This window comes from Apodemus sylvaticus, chromosome 11 (genome assembly GCF_947179515.1).
Source record: "Apodemus sylvaticus chromosome 11, mApoSyl1.1, whole genome shotgun sequence".
Taxonomy (NCBI): Eukaryota; Metazoa; Chordata; class Mammalia; order Rodentia; family Muridae; genus Apodemus; species Apodemus sylvaticus.
The window spans coordinates 99,201,302-99,218,003 of NC_067482.1; the positions used below are offsets into that span (position 1 = coordinate 99,201,302).

At 45.1% G+C, this 16,702-nt stretch overlaps 1 protein-coding gene across 11 annotated transcripts in view; it reads left to right on the plus strand.

Annotated features, from left to right (window-relative positions):
- The window catches only part of Bcl11a (BCL11 transcription factor A), a 98,242-nt gene extending 87,319 nt beyond the window's left edge, over positions 1 to 10,923 (plus strand). For 4 of the 11 annotated variants that reach the window (XM_052198983.1, XM_052198980.1, XM_052198985.1 and 1 more), the window contains one exon: positions 638 to 9,245. In XM_052198983.1, the coding sequence (XP_052054943.1) occupies positions 638 to 2,658 (2,021 nt within the window). In that variant the 3' untranslated portion in view covers positions 2,659 to 9,245. Of the gene's footprint in view, positions 1 to 637; positions 9,246 to 10,427 lie in introns of those variants that run through there. The other 7 variants (XM_052198984.1, XM_052198982.1, XM_052198989.1 and 4 more) reach the window with 4 other exon arrangements.
- Positions 10,924 to 16,702: the final 5,779 nt, after the last annotated feature.

Consider the following 16,702-nt stretch of genomic DNA (forward strand, 5'->3'; position numbering starts at 1 on the left):
AAACATGGGCTTGTAGGATGCTAAGGAACTCAGCACAGACTGGGGTAAGAGAACGAGCGTTGCCACTCTTCTTCTGCAAACCAGAATCAGTGTGCCTCCCATGGAGCCGGGCAGCGCCAGGGAGTCATATCTTTTTGATATCTCTATGCAGTGATGTTGCCTAGTTAGAAAGTTAAGCTCTCTACTACCCACAGAAAAGCGAACTAGGACCGGAGGAGTCAGGGTGCAGACGTTTCCCTGGGTGACAGCAGGCTGACTCTGGCCTTGGCCTTGTCTTGCCTCAGTACCCCACTTAACCAGTGAGAGAGCAGCACAGCCGAAATGACTCGCCCACAGCACAGCAGATGGAAGACAGTTGCTGAGAGCCTTTACACAGGGCCTGAACCGCTTAGGGCTCTGTGCTGGGGGGCTTGAGGATGGAACTCTTGGAACTTAGTTAAATGTCTCGAAGACCAACCTGACAAATATTTATTGGGCTCCAGACCTGAACACGACGTGTAGGCACTGGGCTAGGTGGGCGAAGGCGGAGGCTTGAGGGGTGGGGTCAGGAGAGGCTGGTTGTTGGAACAGGGATGAGCAATTGCTGATGCCTGCCTCCGTGATTAAACATTGATGTTGGTGTTGTATTATTTTGCAGGTAAAGATGAGCCCAGCAGCTACACATGTACAACTTGCAAACAGCCATTCACCAGTGCATGGTTTCTCTTGCAACACGCACAGAACACTCATGGATTAAGAATCTACTTAGAAAGCGAACATGGAAGTCCCCTGACCCCGCGGGTTGGTATCCCTTCAGGACTAGGTGCAGAATGTCCTTCCCAGCCACCTCTCCATGGGATTCATATTGCAGACAATAACCCCTTTAACCTGCTAAGAATACCAGGATCAGTATCGAGAGAGGCTTCCGGCCTGGCAGAAGGGCGCTTTCCACCCACTCCCCCCCTGTTTAGTCCACCACCGAGACATCACTTGGACCCCCACCGCATAGAGCGCCTGGGGGCGGAAGAGATGGCCCTGGCCACCCATCACCCGAGTGCCTTTGACAGGGTGCTGCGGTTGAATCCAATGGCTATGGAACCTCCCGCCATGGATTTCTCTAGGAGACTTAGAGAGCTGGCAGGGAACACGTCTAGTCCACCGCTGTCCCCAGGCCGGCCCAGCCCTATGCAAAGGTTACTGCAACCATTCCAGCCAGGTAGCAAGCCACCCTTTCTGGCGACGCCCCCCCTCCCTCCTCTGCAATCCGCCCCTCCTCCCTCCCAGCCCCCGGTCAAGTCCAAGTCATGCGAGTTCTGCGGCAAGACGTTCAAATTTCAGAGCAACTTGGTGGTGCACCGGCGCAGCCATACTGGTGAGAAGCCCTACAAGTGCAACCTGTGCGACCACGCGTGCACACAGGCCAGCAAGCTGAAGCGCCACATGAAGACACACATGCACAAATCGTCCCCCATGACGGTCAAGTCCGACGACGGCCTCTCCACAGCTAGCTCCCCGGAACCTGGCACCAGCGACCTGGTGGGCAGCGCCAGCAGTGCGCTCAAGTCAGTGGTGGCCAAGTTCAAGAGTGAGAACGACCCCAACTTGATCCCAGAGAATGGGGATGAGGAGGAAGAGGAGGACGACGAGGAAGAAGAGGAAGAGGAGGAAGAGGAGGAGGAGGAGCTGACGGAGAGCGAGAGGGTGGACTACGGCTTCGGGCTGAGTCTGGAGGCTGCGCGCCACCATGAGAACAGCTCTCGGGGCGCAGTGGTGGGCGTGGGCGACGAGGGCCGCGCCCTGCCCGATGTTATGCAGGGCATGGTGCTCAGCTCCATGCAGCACTTCAGCGAGGCCTTCCACCAGGTCCTGGGCGAGAAGCATAAGCGTAGCCACCTGGCCGAGGCCGAGGGCCATAGGGACACTTGCGACGAAGACTCGGTGGCCGGCGAGTCAGACCGCATAGACGATGGCACTGTTAATGGTCGTGGCTGCTCCCCCGGCGAATCGGCTTCGGGGGGTCTGTCCAAAAAGCTGCTGCTGGGTAGCCCCAGCTCACTGAGCCCCTTCTCCAAGCGCATCAAGCTGGAGAAGGAGTTTGATCTGCCCCCGGCCGCGATGCCTAACACGGAGAACGTGTATTCGCAGTGGCTCGCTGGCTATGCGGCCTCCAGGCAGCTCAAAGATCCCTTCCTTACCTTCGGAGACTCCAGACAATCGCCTTTTGCCTCCTCATCAGAGCACTCCTCGGAGAACGGGAGCTTGCGCTTCTCCACGCCGCCCGGGGAGCTGGACGGAGGGATCTCGGGGCGCAGCGGCACGGGAAGTGGAGGGAGCACGCCCCATATTAGTGGTCCGGGCCCGGGCAGGCCCAGCTCAAAAGAGGGCAGACGCAGCGACACTTGTGAGTACTGTGGGAAAGTCTTCAAGAACTGTAGCAATCTCACTGTCCACAGGAGAAGCCACACGGGCGAAAGGCCTTATAAATGCGAGCTGTGCAACTATGCCTGTGCCCAGAGTAGCAAGCTCACCAGGCACATGAAAACGCATGGCCAGGTGGGGAAGGACGTTTACAAATGTGAAATTTGTAAGATGCCTTTTAGCGTGTACAGTACCCTGGAGAAACACATGAAAAAATGGCACAGTGATCGAGTGTTGAATAATGATATAAAAACTGAATAGAGGTATATTAATACCCCTCCCTCACTCCCACTTGATGCCCCCCCTTTGACCCCTTCCCCATTGTCCTTCTAGCCCTACTCCCTGTAGGATTTTTTCTAGTCCCATGTGATCAAACAAACAAACAAACAAACAACAAAAGTAATGGAAGCTAAGAATATGAATGAGTGCTTGTCACCAGCACACCTGGTTTTTTGTTTTTTGTTTTTCCTTTTTTTTTCCTTTCTTTTCTTTTAATTTTAAATTTTTTATGTTCTCACCGTTTGAATGCATGTTTGGGGCAATACTGTTGCATTTTACGCAAACTTTGAGCCTTTCTCTTGTGCAATAATTTACATGTTGTGTATGTTGGTTTCCCCCCCCTAACTTAGACAGCATGTATGGTATGTTATGGCTATCTTAAATTGTCCCTAATTCATTATGAGCAAACATGTTGCTGTTTCCAGTTCCGTTCTGAGAGTGTGAGAGAGGGAGGGTAAAACACAAACCACGCTGCATAATTCTGTAATACATATCATGTACAGCTTTATTTTATAACACGAGGAGGGAAACAGTGTTTGGGTTAACTAACCCTCTACAGACAGAACAGATAGCACTGAAAAAAAAAACGTGCTAAATGTCTGTCTCTAAAGGGTTACATGTATTAATTGGAGAGGGGAAAAAGGCCTTGAATTGACAAATTAACAGAACAAGTTTATTCTATCATTTGGCTTTTAAAACGAGTGCCTTGGATCTATTCAAACCATGCTGATGGTTTTTCCTGCTTGTTATGAACTTATAGCTTAATCCAGCATTGGGTGAGGTAATAAACTTTAGCACCTAGCATGTAATTCTGTGTTGTATTTCTCACAACGATGGCTACCTAAAAATATGACCCACTATGTCCTAGCCAATCATCAATTTTTGCCTTTAACTTTGTGAACAAAAACTGATTATACCAGTATGAAAGCTACTCTGCTCCTGGTGAGAGCATACAAGAAGTGGGCTGTTTTGCCTAAAGTTTTATTTTATTATTTTTTTAAATGGTTATCAAATTGAATGTGAAATGTGCAAAGGCCCTGGAATGTGATGAAATACATTAGCAATATTAGCAAGAAGTTCATCTTATGACGATACTTGTTTAAAACGATACATTTAAATGCAATTCTGGCGCCAAAAGTAGTAGATCCAGCTCCAGTTGGTTGTCGAATGGACAATCGAATGATAAATGTAAGCCCTTTAGAGGACATTTGAAAGAACAGGCTGATATGGTGAGAGAGAGAGAGAGACAGGGAGAGAGAGAGAGACAGAGACAGAGACAGAAAACAGTAGTTGATTAGCACAATGTGGTACTGTTTGCCATTTGAAACTAGAACAGGTATATAAGCGCTAGTGATACAATGATGATTAACTATGAATCTCTAAGACTTACATTTAATGTGACATTCTTCAAAAAAAAAAAAAAAGAGGAAGACCTTGAGCAGCAGTATCTGTGTCTGTGCTCCCTAGAAGGGGCACTTCATTTCTTTCCCATACACTGTGTGCTATCTGTGTTTAACATGGAAGAGGATTCGTTGTTGTTTATTTTATTTTATTCTTTCTCTTTCTTTTTTTCTTCCTTCTTTGTTTTAAGCCAGCATCTGCCCCAGTTGGTGTTCAAATAGCACTTGACTCTGCCTGTGATGCCTGTATCTTTTCTCTAATCAGAGATACAGAGGCTGAGTATAAAATGAGCCTGCTCAGATAGGACAATTAAGTGCACTGTACCGTTCTCCCAGTTTACAGGTCTTTATTAAGGGAAACGTGGTAAGAATGCTGAAAAAAAATTGAACACAATCTCCATGATGAGGATTAAAAAAAATAAAAAAACAAACAAACAAACCTAAAAAAAACTAAGACAAACGTTGCCAGCCATTCGCGTGACTAATGAGCTTGCTCACGTGGACGCAACCCCGCAAGCGCTGTGGACGGAAACAACATACTTAACACAGAAACGAATGACTTTCGCTTCTGCAGTGCAAGGATTTTTGTACAAAACTTTTTTAAGTATAAATGTTAAGAAAAGAATTTTTAAATAGACACTTCATTACGTTTAGGGGGAAGAGCATTTTAGGGTTCCATTGTCTTGGTGGTGTTACAAGACCTGTTATCCATTTAAAAATGGTCGTGGAAATTCTACGCCTTGGATCACACACCGCTCTTCAGGTTGTAAAAAAAAAAAAACAAAAAACAAACAAAAAAAACCAACAAAAAAAAAAACATACATGGGGAAAGGTTTAAGATTATATAGTACTTAAATATAGGAAAATGCACACTCATGTTGATTCCTATGCTAAAACACATTTATGGTCTTTTTTTCTGTATTTCTAGAATGGTATTTGAATTAAATGTTCATCTAGTGTTAGGCACTATAGTATTTATATTGAAGCTTGTATTTTTAACTGTTGCTTGTTCACTCAAAAGGTATCAATGTACCTTTTTGTTAGTAGAAAAAAAAAGACAGGCTGCCACAGTATATTTTTTTAATTTGGCAGGATAATATAGTGCAAATTATTTGTATGCTGAGAGAGAGAGAGAGAGAGAGAGAGAGAGGTGTGACATTGTACAGAGAAGCCATATAATGGCAGTTTGGGGAGCCTGCTAGAATGTCACATGGATGGCTGTCATAGGGGTTGTACATATCCTTTTCCCCTTTCTTGCTGCCATGCTGTATGCAGTACTGCAAGCTAATAGCGTTGGTTTGTTATGTAGTGTGCTTTTGCCCCTCCCCCATCACCCGACATTCCAGCATCTTACCTTCATATGCAGTAAAAGAAAGAAAGAAAAAAAAGGAAAAAAAACAATGTTTTGCAGTTTTTTTCATTGCCAAAAACTAAATGGTGCTTTATATTTAGATTGGAAAGAATTTCATATGCAAAGCATATTAAAGAGAAAGCCCGCTCTAGTCAGTACTTTTTTGTAAATGGCAATGCAGAATATTTTGTTATTGGCCTTTTCTATTCCTGTAATGAAAGCTGTTTGTCGTAACTTGAAATTTTACCTTTTACTATGGGAGTCACTATTTATTATTGCTTATATGCCCTGTTCAAAACAGAGGCTCTTAATTTGATCTTTTATTTTTCTCTGTTTTTATTATTTTTTTTATTTGGATGACCAAAGGTCATTGCAACCTGGCTTTTTACTGTATTTGTTTCTGGTCTTTGTTAAGTTCTATTGGAAAAACCACTGTCTGTGTTTTTTTGGCAGTTGTCTGCATTAACCTGTTCATACACCCATTTTGTCCCTTTATTGAAAAAAAATAAAAAAATTAAAGTACAACGTAAGCTTCTTGTGTCCTCATTTGACACACGCTGTAAATTACTGTCAACAAATAACAGGTTTTCAGAGAAGGCCAGTCAGTCTTTTTCAGGGTCATTTCTATGGGCATTTTGATGTGTGTATTATACCCTAAAGGAGCATAATATACTTACTATTATTAAAATAGATATACCTCAAGTCATGGAAGGAGTTTTAGGCATTTATAATTTCAGATCATTTGGAAGGTAATTCTTGTACACTGTTCAAAACTTCTGCTCCGTCCTTAGTGGGATCCACTAGCTACCTGTGAGCCCGGAGCCGCCCCTCAGTTGTCTCCTTTGGATTTCCTGCTGTGCCTGTCGTGTCTAAAAGTCCTTTCTGTTCTTCCATTATTTCCCTGTTTTAGAATGTGATGCCAAAAAAGGGAGCCCTTAAACAAATAGCTCCCTATTCTGCATAATGACCTTTCCTCATACTAAAAATGACCTTTCCCCTCAACCCTAAACATCCAGAAAGAAAGGCAGCAAATATATTAAATCCATTAAATAATAATGATTAAAAAAAGGCGAGGGGAGGACAATTATAGGAAGAATAAAGCAGAAACCAGTGGCCTAGGCTGAGGCAGGGCGAGCTAGGTCTTGGGAGACCACTGCTGAGCACCTAAGCTGCGCCGTGGTCTGCCTCATGGCTCTGAAATTCTGCGGTCTGTACACACTGTAGATTGTTTTAGGCATATATATGTATATGTATGTATATATATGTATGTACATATATATGTATGTATATATATGTATATACATACATATACATATATATGTATACACACACACACGTGCTTGTATCTTGCTGGTGGTGGCCAATGAGGGTAGATAGATAACCCTTCAGTTAATTATCTTTTCATATTTTGCAATTACTTGAAAGGCAGGCTAGGTCTGTTTTAAAAGCCCTCTCCTTAGAAATCTGTGCTGTTGGTTTTGCAACTGCTGCATGTTGCAGCCTCCGTTTGCTTTATTATAGAGCCGGTGTCTCTGTGGTGCTGTCTCCTGGTCCCAGTGTAGGTGAATGGATCCCACAGCATTTGTTTTTGTAAACCCCCCCCCCCAACAAAAGCTGTTCCGTTGTCCTCCCGTGGTAGTGTTTTTTTGTTGTGTGGTTCTTTCCCAGTGGTGACTGTGAAGTGGTCTTTCCATGTAATGTCTTTTATCCCAAGTCAGGATACTTTTATCTTTTTAAGTATTGATGAAGTAAGGTGTTTGGCTCTTATTTTTATTTTGTAAGTCAGCTTGAATGAGAAAGGGAACCACACGGAGGGGAGTTGGATTTATTGTACAGGTGGCAAGATGGGGTGGAATGGATGAGAACCAAGCACCTTTGGAGAAGTTGGTATTTGTCAGTGAACTGAGGAAGAACTGTTTTCAGTTGGGTACCAAACTAATTCCAAAACAAATAGAAATATTTCCCTGTGCCTTGTCATCTCTAGATGACAAGATGATGTCAACGGATGTCTCACCATATTAAATGTCCATATAGCTTCTGCATGTCCCTATTGGGCTTTCGAGGGGAGCTCGAAGTGCAGCTGTGCAGATTTTATATACAGTACTTACTTTAATTCCTCAGTATACAATGCTCTTAGTGTAATTAGATTTTGCGTCCTGACAGACAGGATTAATGGTGGATACGATATCCTTATAGGTTGAGATATCTTAAATCAAATTGGGAACAGGGAGGAGCACAAATATCTGGTGATAAATCACAGATTATGCTTGATTTACATGGTCCCAAAGTTAAATAAATTTGTTGGGAGACAGCTTCTCCAGGCTCTATCGCCTTCTGACTTATTGCAACCTTCTGATAAAATATTATTTCCGAAGCTCAGCGAGCAATGGGGGGCATGGAACTTTAGACACCAAAAATAGGGCTTCCATGTGATATTTCCTATCCTGAACCCAAACCCTTTCTTTCAGTTGTACTAGGAAGCAATCTAAAGACACAAGTTTCCCACTGTGGTGTGCATTACTGTCACTGAGAATTCTCAGTTAAGGTTGTGTACGTCTTGGCACACTAGAATGTATGTGAGCCCCTGGCGTCTAGCATGCGCCAAAGGGAATGTTTTTAAAAGCCCTCTATTTGAGAAAAACTTAACAAGCAGGAATACAGCAACTGCTATTATTGCACATTTTAATTCCTAAATGCTCCAGTGTGAGTGGACCCTTCCTGAGACCATATTCTCCCCTCCTGGTAGGATCTTCAGGAAGTCTGAATCCAACACGTTTTAAAGGTTGCTAAGACATGGGGTGAACGAGGTACTTCGTGTGTACCAGCCGGAGCAGGAAGTGTGAAGTAGTTGATTTCTTTCCCTTAGGGTGTTCTGTGGATAAAACTGTTTATTTAAATACCATTTTGTATATGCAATAAGTCCATATTGTATATATTCATAATGGTTGAAGTGAGAATTTAGAAAGTGGTGGCGGGAAGGGAGACTAGATACTATTTTGTCTGCAAAACTAAGGAGACAAGGCTGCTTAGCCACAGACACTAGGAGCTGGGCTGAAAGGTACCACATCCTGGGACCATCCTGAGAAGAAATTGAGAAGCCCCTGGGCCAGTCTTGACATCTTAGCACCTCACCCTCAGAGTTAGGAAGGAAATCCAGTGTTTTCTGTAGGGATACTCCCTTTCCTCCCCACACAAGCATGGTTTCTGACCCCTGTGGCCATCCCTGTGGAATGGCTACTTCCTTGTACCCTGGCCTAGCATGTTCTGGAGTATTTTTTAAAGTTGTGGGGATTTTGCTGCGATTGGCAGTGTTCTTTCAACCTACTTGGGGAATTATATTTTGAGAGAATGCTACCATTGAAAGCTATGGTCTCTATTTAGTGTCTTCCTGAGCCTCTTCCAAGGCTTGCCCAGAACTCTTTGTTGTTGTTTTGTTTTGTTTTGTTTTTAAGAAACAGCCACTAGAGTGCATAGGCTGTACCCCAGGGCTGCCGCCCCAGCGCACTGGCGCTGTAGACAGGGTGCCTGGACACTCTCAGTGGTTTTCCTGAAACTCGTTAGCCCACTTGTTAGCCTGCCATCACTCGCTACAGCACTGGGAATCAGTCTTTGGGGAAGGAGTCCGGCCTGATTCTAATTCTCTGTGTCATGGGAAGAGCAGATTCCTCCATCCCTCTCAGATGGGAAAAGGAGCCAATACAGTTCACAAGGGTCATTGTACTTAAGTAACCAGACTTGACTGAACACAACTCTATGATTGATCAGAATACTTTTTCCTTTCTGTCGCATGGCAAAAAAAAACAAAAAACAAAAACAAACAAACAAAAAAACCCAAAAACATGAGGACACATGAAACGATTGCACCTTTTACAGAGACAATAAAGGCAAATTGAACACCTTCCCCAACATTTCGTCTAATGCAGAAGCCCCTGGATAGAGGGCTGGGTGTGTTTTTGAATAACGAGGAATGTGGTACACGCTTATGCTGGACTTTGTCTGTTAGGTCTTTAAATATAAATAGTGGGTCAGACAAAGGGGTTTGGAGGGGCATCTAATCTAAAAAGGCCTCAGGGGCAAGCGTCAGCACTGGGCCGGGAATGGGATTCCCCAGAGTCCACCCGGTCACAGCAGGCCACTCAGTCCAGGTCTCCAGTGCTCAGGGGGGCTATATGGGAAGACAGCTGAGCTTCAGACCCCAGGCCTCCTGCCTGTGGAGTCAGGGGAGAAGAGGCCCCCCCCCCCCGCCCCTGAAATTTCAGGTTGCCATGGCAACGAGTCCTGTACTGGCAGCCCAGTAGTAGCTGTCTTCCCCAGCACATCTGGGCTATGAGGTTGCTACGTTAAGTCAATGCCCACAGCAAAGGGCGATCTCTTTGGTGGAGGAACAGTGCCACCTCTGTCCCGTCACCATTACCATTCTCCATGACACACAAAAGACGATAAAACCCCTGCATGTTTGAAAGAAACTACAGGCAATTTGGGTGCAATTTGAGGGCAACTCTTGGGTTCTGGTTTCCTCTTGAGAGACCGTTCACCTCTTGTAAATCGTTGGCTGCCTTGACGTTGGTGACATTTCATGTTTTCGTTGAGCTGCTTTTACATCGATTTTGATTTTTGTTTCTTTATAATTTTATTATCATTTTAAGAAAATATCTCCTTCCCCTCCCCCCTCTCCCACTATCCTTGACCAAAGGACTGTTTGTTCCTATGTTTCCTCAGTTGTAAGGAAGAGTTTCCTTCCAGGTGTGTCCCAAGTTTGGTAGGACTTCCACGTGTTGGGATAGGGAGTCTGGGTCCTTGGGGTCACAAGGCGGGATGTGTGGGAAAGCACCTTGGCGGTGGGAATATTCAGGGAGGGGAGAGTGTATTTGAGATCACGGCAGTGGCTCAACCTGTGGTTGATTTAAGTCATAATTTTAAAAAGCTAGCAAGAGACCAGAAAGTCACCAGGCCAAGTCACACTGTACCTTTTCCTTCCTCTGTCTCCAACCTTTTCCCAGGTCCTTCACACGCCCCCGTTCGGCGTAGTACCCCGCGAGCTCAAGATGTGTGGCAGTTTTCGGATGGAAGCTCAAGAGCGCTTAAGTTCTGAGAAACTTTGAAGCCCCCAGGGGCGGGGCGGACATGCGCCGCCCAGCCGACTTCAGCGTGCTTCGTCATCCTGCTAGATTGTGATGTTTTCTGACAGTAGCCTCCAAGAAGACAAGAGTCCTGCCGAGTCCTCCCAGCCTGGGCCTGCAGTGCCATTTTATTTATATTTTTTAATAAAACGTAAAAACAAAAAAAACAGACCCACATTGGAACAGTGAATCCGTCCCATCCAGAGGGCCCTCGGACTGCCGCAGTTGGAGCGACGTCCAACCCTTTTGAAACCAGCCAACCTAATTACCCGTATTGTGGAAATGAGCATGAGCCCCTAACCCCTCGTTTCTATACATTCTATGTTGTCTTTTAAAAAGTGTGCTTAACATTGACATAATAAATGTTGGAGCTTCAGGCTGTGTGTGCTTGTTTTTTAATTTTTAATGCTCATAAGACAATGTGGTTGCTTCAGACTTTATGTCTGTGAACCTGTTTCCTCCAGAAGCTCACAGGGTGGGCAGAAGGACCAGACTCAAGCGTCGGGCAGGAGACATGGAAAAGGAAGTAGGCTTTTCAGAGAGCATACATTTTCAAAGAGAATCAAGATGCAAAACTAGGGAATAAATCATAGTAATATCATAATTAAAGTAGTATTGCTGTTTATTAATGCTGACGTGTGGTTTTCCTCTCTGACTTATAATTTGCATACCATTAAATAATGCATAAATATGGCACGCTGAATCTTCTCTCTCTAACACATGCTTTTGGTGACTACCATGAAGGGTTTGAATTTGTCTATAATGTAGTTCAAGAAAGATAACACTGCTGGATAAATGGTAAATGTCAGGAGTTGCTTATGAAATATTCTGACGTTAGGATTCCAAATTTCTAGCAAATAGGTCTTAATACAGACAAACATGAAACTCTAATACATCAGGAGATGTGGGGAAGACCTGGAGAAGAGAAGGCAGTGCTGGAGGAGAGGTGCCATCAGGGCAGACCATTGCCGCCACGAGGGCCTCAGAGTCACCCGAGTTGCTCTAAAGATAGGGGCTAAATTCAGCAAGAACTTTTCTCAGTTTGATATTTTCCACTGTCTACAGATCCAGAAGAGAATTAAAAACTATGGCATATTAAAATAGGCTCATAAATAATAGATTTCAGACACCTGTGCATTGCAGATTTACATATTGGCTGTGAACCTAAGTGGGGGAAAATCTTACCCATTCACCCTCTGGCTAGATTACCTAACCTAGTAAAACGATAGCAAAAGAATTGGCAGCTGGATCCCTTCCTGCTTATCCATCATAAATAATAGTGCTCAGTTTATACTCTGTGCGGCACTTTGATGTGCGTTGTTTCATCTGCTTGTCGATGGGATAGATCACATAGCTTCCACTGTGGAGGAGACCAGGGCTCAGCACAGCTAAAGCTTGCTAAGCCCATGTTGGTAAGAGGCTTCTAAACCAGAGCTGAAGCTACCAAAGTTTGTTCAGTTGTAATCAAAGGCCATGCCTCTCCCTAAGTGCTTCTGCTGTTAGCATACAGGTTACACGGGCTCAAAAGCACACACATGTGTGTTTCCATACACAGAAAACAGGATGGCTATTGAGGGATCTGAGGACTCTTCTCCTCATCCCCTCTGACTCTTCCTCTTCCTCTCTGTGACTCTTCCTCATCCCCTCTGACTCTTCCTCATCCTCTGTGACTCTTCATGACAAATAACCCTGTTCGCACACATTTCCTTGATGAGTTTTTTTGAGTCTTCCTAGGTCAGAATAGAACTGCCAGACAAGAAGTCATTTCCAAGAGAAACCGTCACCCTGTGCCACACTGTTTCTGACTTGTTATCTCTGAGCGCGTAAGGGACTAAGTGACCAGCACCTCCTAGAGGTGCTAGCTCTTTGCTGATGCCTGGGATGAGAGGTTCCTCTTCCCCTGGCAGCCGTGGGGGAGATATCTGCAGCCTGGAGGACTGTGCTCCTCAAGGAGCGGTCTCCACACCTTCAGGTCTGCTCTGTTTCTGTCCACACTCCTCTTGTTCCTTCTAAGACTTGTTGGAAGGTAGTGCACCAAAGTGGGTAAAGATAGCTTTTTCGCCTTCCTCCTTTGAAGGAGAAAGACCCTCCACCAAAAGTAAACCAGCATTGCCATGCCTCCCCACTCACATCTTTCATTGCAAGAAAATGAAAAGTCACATGTGGGGCTCATTGCAAAAGGGTATTATGGAGAGATAGAAGTTCTGAAGCCTCATAAGGGATTGGTGGGTTGGGAAGTCATCTTGCTGTGTGATAGGTCAAGGTCAGGTTTGAAGACTGTGGAAGCCAGGAAAGAGACTGACAAATCTGACCAGGGTCCTCTCTGTGCCCTCTTTGGAGGGAGGAACTTCAAATTGCAGAGAGATTAATTGCCTGCCCAGAATGCACTTCTCACATGTTAGAGGATATAGTGCTGGCCACTGGCATGGTGGGGAGCAGCAAACTCGTCACCCTCCTTACCATCTGGTAAGGAGCCTGGGCTACACAGGCTAGTTTGTCCATTTGTCACACATACAAAATCAGTAAGACTTTGGGGTCTGTGATGTAGAAAGCTACTTGAAGTGCTTTCAGTACCAGCCTGTTAAATATTAGAAATGTCTGAGAAATTAGTACCAATCCCCTGTGACAGTTTGATAAAGATCTTGCTGGGGGATTACAAATTTGGCTTCCGCCAAGACCACACTGAGTGCCCAAACCTTGGCAGAACAAATCTTGTTTACTCATCCTTGGTATTTTTGAGAGCCTCTGGACTATAATTTTTTGTTTGTTTGTTTGTTTATCATTAGAATGGAATGATCTGAAGAAGCCGACTTAATATTACTATGAGCTTTAAGCCTCAGTATTAATATTCATTTCTATTACAAATTTTCCCTGCCAAATCTTTGTCCCAACTGTAGTGACAGGGTTCTGATTAGATTTCAAGGGCTGTACTGGCTGTCATTGTTTTTCTTACAGTACCCGGGGTGGGGTTGGCTCTTTCTTGGGTCTGGAGTGAAGGCAACAGAGTTGAGGGACTCTTTGCCTAGTGCAAACTCGGTTCAGCACATGCTGCAAAGCACACCTGCCCTCTTTAAGACTCCATTCTGTCCCAGAGAAGCAGTGTCTCGCTTCTTCCGTCCGGGTCTGCCGCAGTGACACCACTGCTCAGACTGCCCTCTTCAGGGTTCACATCGACCCAGAGAAGTCATCTCCAGCAAGGTCCAGAGCAGAGCTTACATCCCCATTGCCTAAGCACAAAGTAAAACTCCTCACTTTTAACCACATAGTCTTTTCCCTTGTTACATGTTTGTCTATTCTACAGAACCCTTTCATGTACGCGACAATCAATTTTCCTCCTGGCTATATAAATTCTGTATAAAAAGAAACAAAAGCAGAAAGAGACCATAGCAATTACTCATGTTACAAACTGGACAAGTGGCCTGAAGATGAAGGAAGGATCTATGATCACGTGGTGAACAGGACAGTCATTGCCAAACTGGGCAGCACCGTGTCTTAGCAGCAGAGGCGGAACCGGAATTCGAGTAGTCCAGCTCTTCTGCAAATGGATTAAGATGACAGATCCTGTCCTTTGTCCTGCTAAAAACAGAAACCTGGGTGGCAGAAAAAAAAGTGCACCTCAGAAGGAAAGAAAGAAAGAAAGACAAACACACAAAGGCTTGTTTGGTGGGCAGCCCTAGCAGGGAGCACATATACCTGCCTCATGCTTCTGTTACATTATGTTTGCTCAGGGTTCCGAAGTGGTGTCTGTAATTGGATAGAATGCTCAGACCACTTCCGGGAAGGGTTCTTGAATCTCTACCTCCAATGGCAGAAATAAATGTATGGACCAAGAATTGCTGAGCGATGGCTTTGAAAGTTAAAAGGGCATAAAAGGGAGACACTCATCAAACCAAACTCATCACAAATGACTTAAATAGATTTCACAATCTGTTCCATTCTCTAGACAGGATTTAAGAGAAACACCCACTTGATTTGAATTTCAAGGCTGTATCACATCCTGCTAGGAATCCAGAGAGCTAATAGTACGCCTGAATCTTGTTACTGGAGGATATTGAGTTTGGATGTAGAGGTGGAGAAGTGGCATGGCTGGCAGGTAGGCTGATGAGATGGCCACAGCACTGCCGGTGAGGCAGCTTCCTCTCGTCTCTTTATTTGTGCTGTCTGTTCTTTCTCTCTTCAGGACAAAGCCTTCATCTTCTCTTTGGATCAGGCCCCTGGCTCTGTCTGGAGATGTACATGGCTCTCGCCATTACGTCAACCTGATGTTCCGCTCTTCTGTCATCTCTCTTCTTGTCTTGGCGAGGACATGGGTTAACTCTGAATGGCTTAGGGCTGATGGGATTGCAGTTGTCTTCAGCATTTGCAAGAGCAACACTCACTCTGAAGCAGAAAGCGGCTGGGGTTGGAAGGTAGGATCCCTGGACAGCAGCAAGTGGATTATTTCTGTTGAGGAGAAAGGTTTCTTTGCTTCTCTCCCACCCTGAGGCAGGTGGCTTCATGAATTTCCCTTGTGGTAATGTAAGCAGGCAGCTCCCTCTGCCCTCTCTGGCCTTCTGTCTCCTCTCCTCAGAGATCCAGCCGAGAGGTGTGTGGAGATCATTGGCCTTCCTTTGCTCTCTAGGAGTTGCAGAGGCTACATCCCTGTTTCAAAGAGACTAGTTCTTCCCTTTGATTGCTTCACCATACAGTGCAAATACTCCTCATCAGAAACCCACCCAAAGCCCAGAACTCAGGGACAGGGGTCCCCTCGCCTCTCAGGGGTCCCTCTCTGTGCACTGGTGTGTAGTCACCCTACCTCTTCTTGCCTTTCTGCTTCTCCAAGAGTGTTTTTCCCCTCTGACCGAAGTCGAGGTGCTAGGATATCCTCTTGTACTTTTCTACCCAGATAGGTGAGTTTCTTTGGTCTGTGAGCCTGCAGTTCAGGGTGCTGCCCCTCCTCCTTGATGTCAAACAGAGCCTGTTCACCCTCTTAGCCCCCTGCTCCCAAGCAGCATGTGACAGTCAGAACAGTAGAGAATATTCCTCTTACTTTGATCCTGTAATGGATTTAGAGTACTGGAGTTTAGTATTCATGGCTGGCCTAGGGGTAGGTGCTTTGTTTTTTCCCAGGTAAACCCATATTCTTTATGAGTTTATGTTTCAGGAAAGAAAGCAATAGTGATTTTGGCTTGGAAACTTCTGCTGTTATTGTGAGGCCTAGTGCATTGGATCATTTTATCTGTGCCCTGAGGATAGAGGTCTCTCTCTGGCCTATGCTCTACAGGAATAGAGAAGGTAAATCCCCACACTCCTGATGTCTGTAGATGGAGATACTGGACATGTCCCAAAGACCACCTCTGACTGAAAACATAACTCTTCTCATCCTAAGCTGGCGAGCTGCCTGCCTGGAGTGCAGATTAGAGGACAATATGTGTTGAAATGCAAATAATGCTAGCTTATATTTATTGAGGGTTTCCTACATCCTAGTGTCAAGGAGAGACCCCTGTGACTTGTGTTTGAGTTTCGTTCTTCCGACTTCTTCATCACTTTCTTATGGGCTGGGTACTATTCTTCTGTTCTACGGGAGCTGAGAGAGACCAGACCACCTATTCTGCTTCCACAGTATGACCTCAAAACCCTACCTTTTCCTCTCTGGTGTGTTCACATGTGTGGGTGTGCATGGACAGGCGTGCAATTGCACATGGAGGCCAGAAGTTGACGTCCCTATTGTTCTGAGACAGACTCTCCCATTGAAGCTGGCCTTGATGGCTCTGGCTGGCTGACTGATTGGCCAGTGAGCCATGGACTCTCCTGGCTCTGGTTTCCTGATGCTGGCACTGTAAATGATGCTGATGTTGTAAGTCTATGATGATGTACACTCCTTTACGTGGGTGCCCTATCTCTTCAGCCCCAAGAACCCTCGTCCTTAAATTTCTTATTTCCCTCTGCATGCTGGCTTCCAGTATTGATCTCATCCAAGAGTTTTGTCCACATTTGTAGACTTCGGAGACATATTTAAAAAGTCAACAGCAGTGCTAGTCAGAATTAAAATGGCCTTGCTGTGAAGGTTCAGTTCCATTGACTGTTGAGTAAGGCTTACTTCCTGTGATGTGTGCATTTCTTCGCATCCTCACTGAGAGGAAGGGCCACTTTGGTTTTGTGTGGCTTATCTAAGA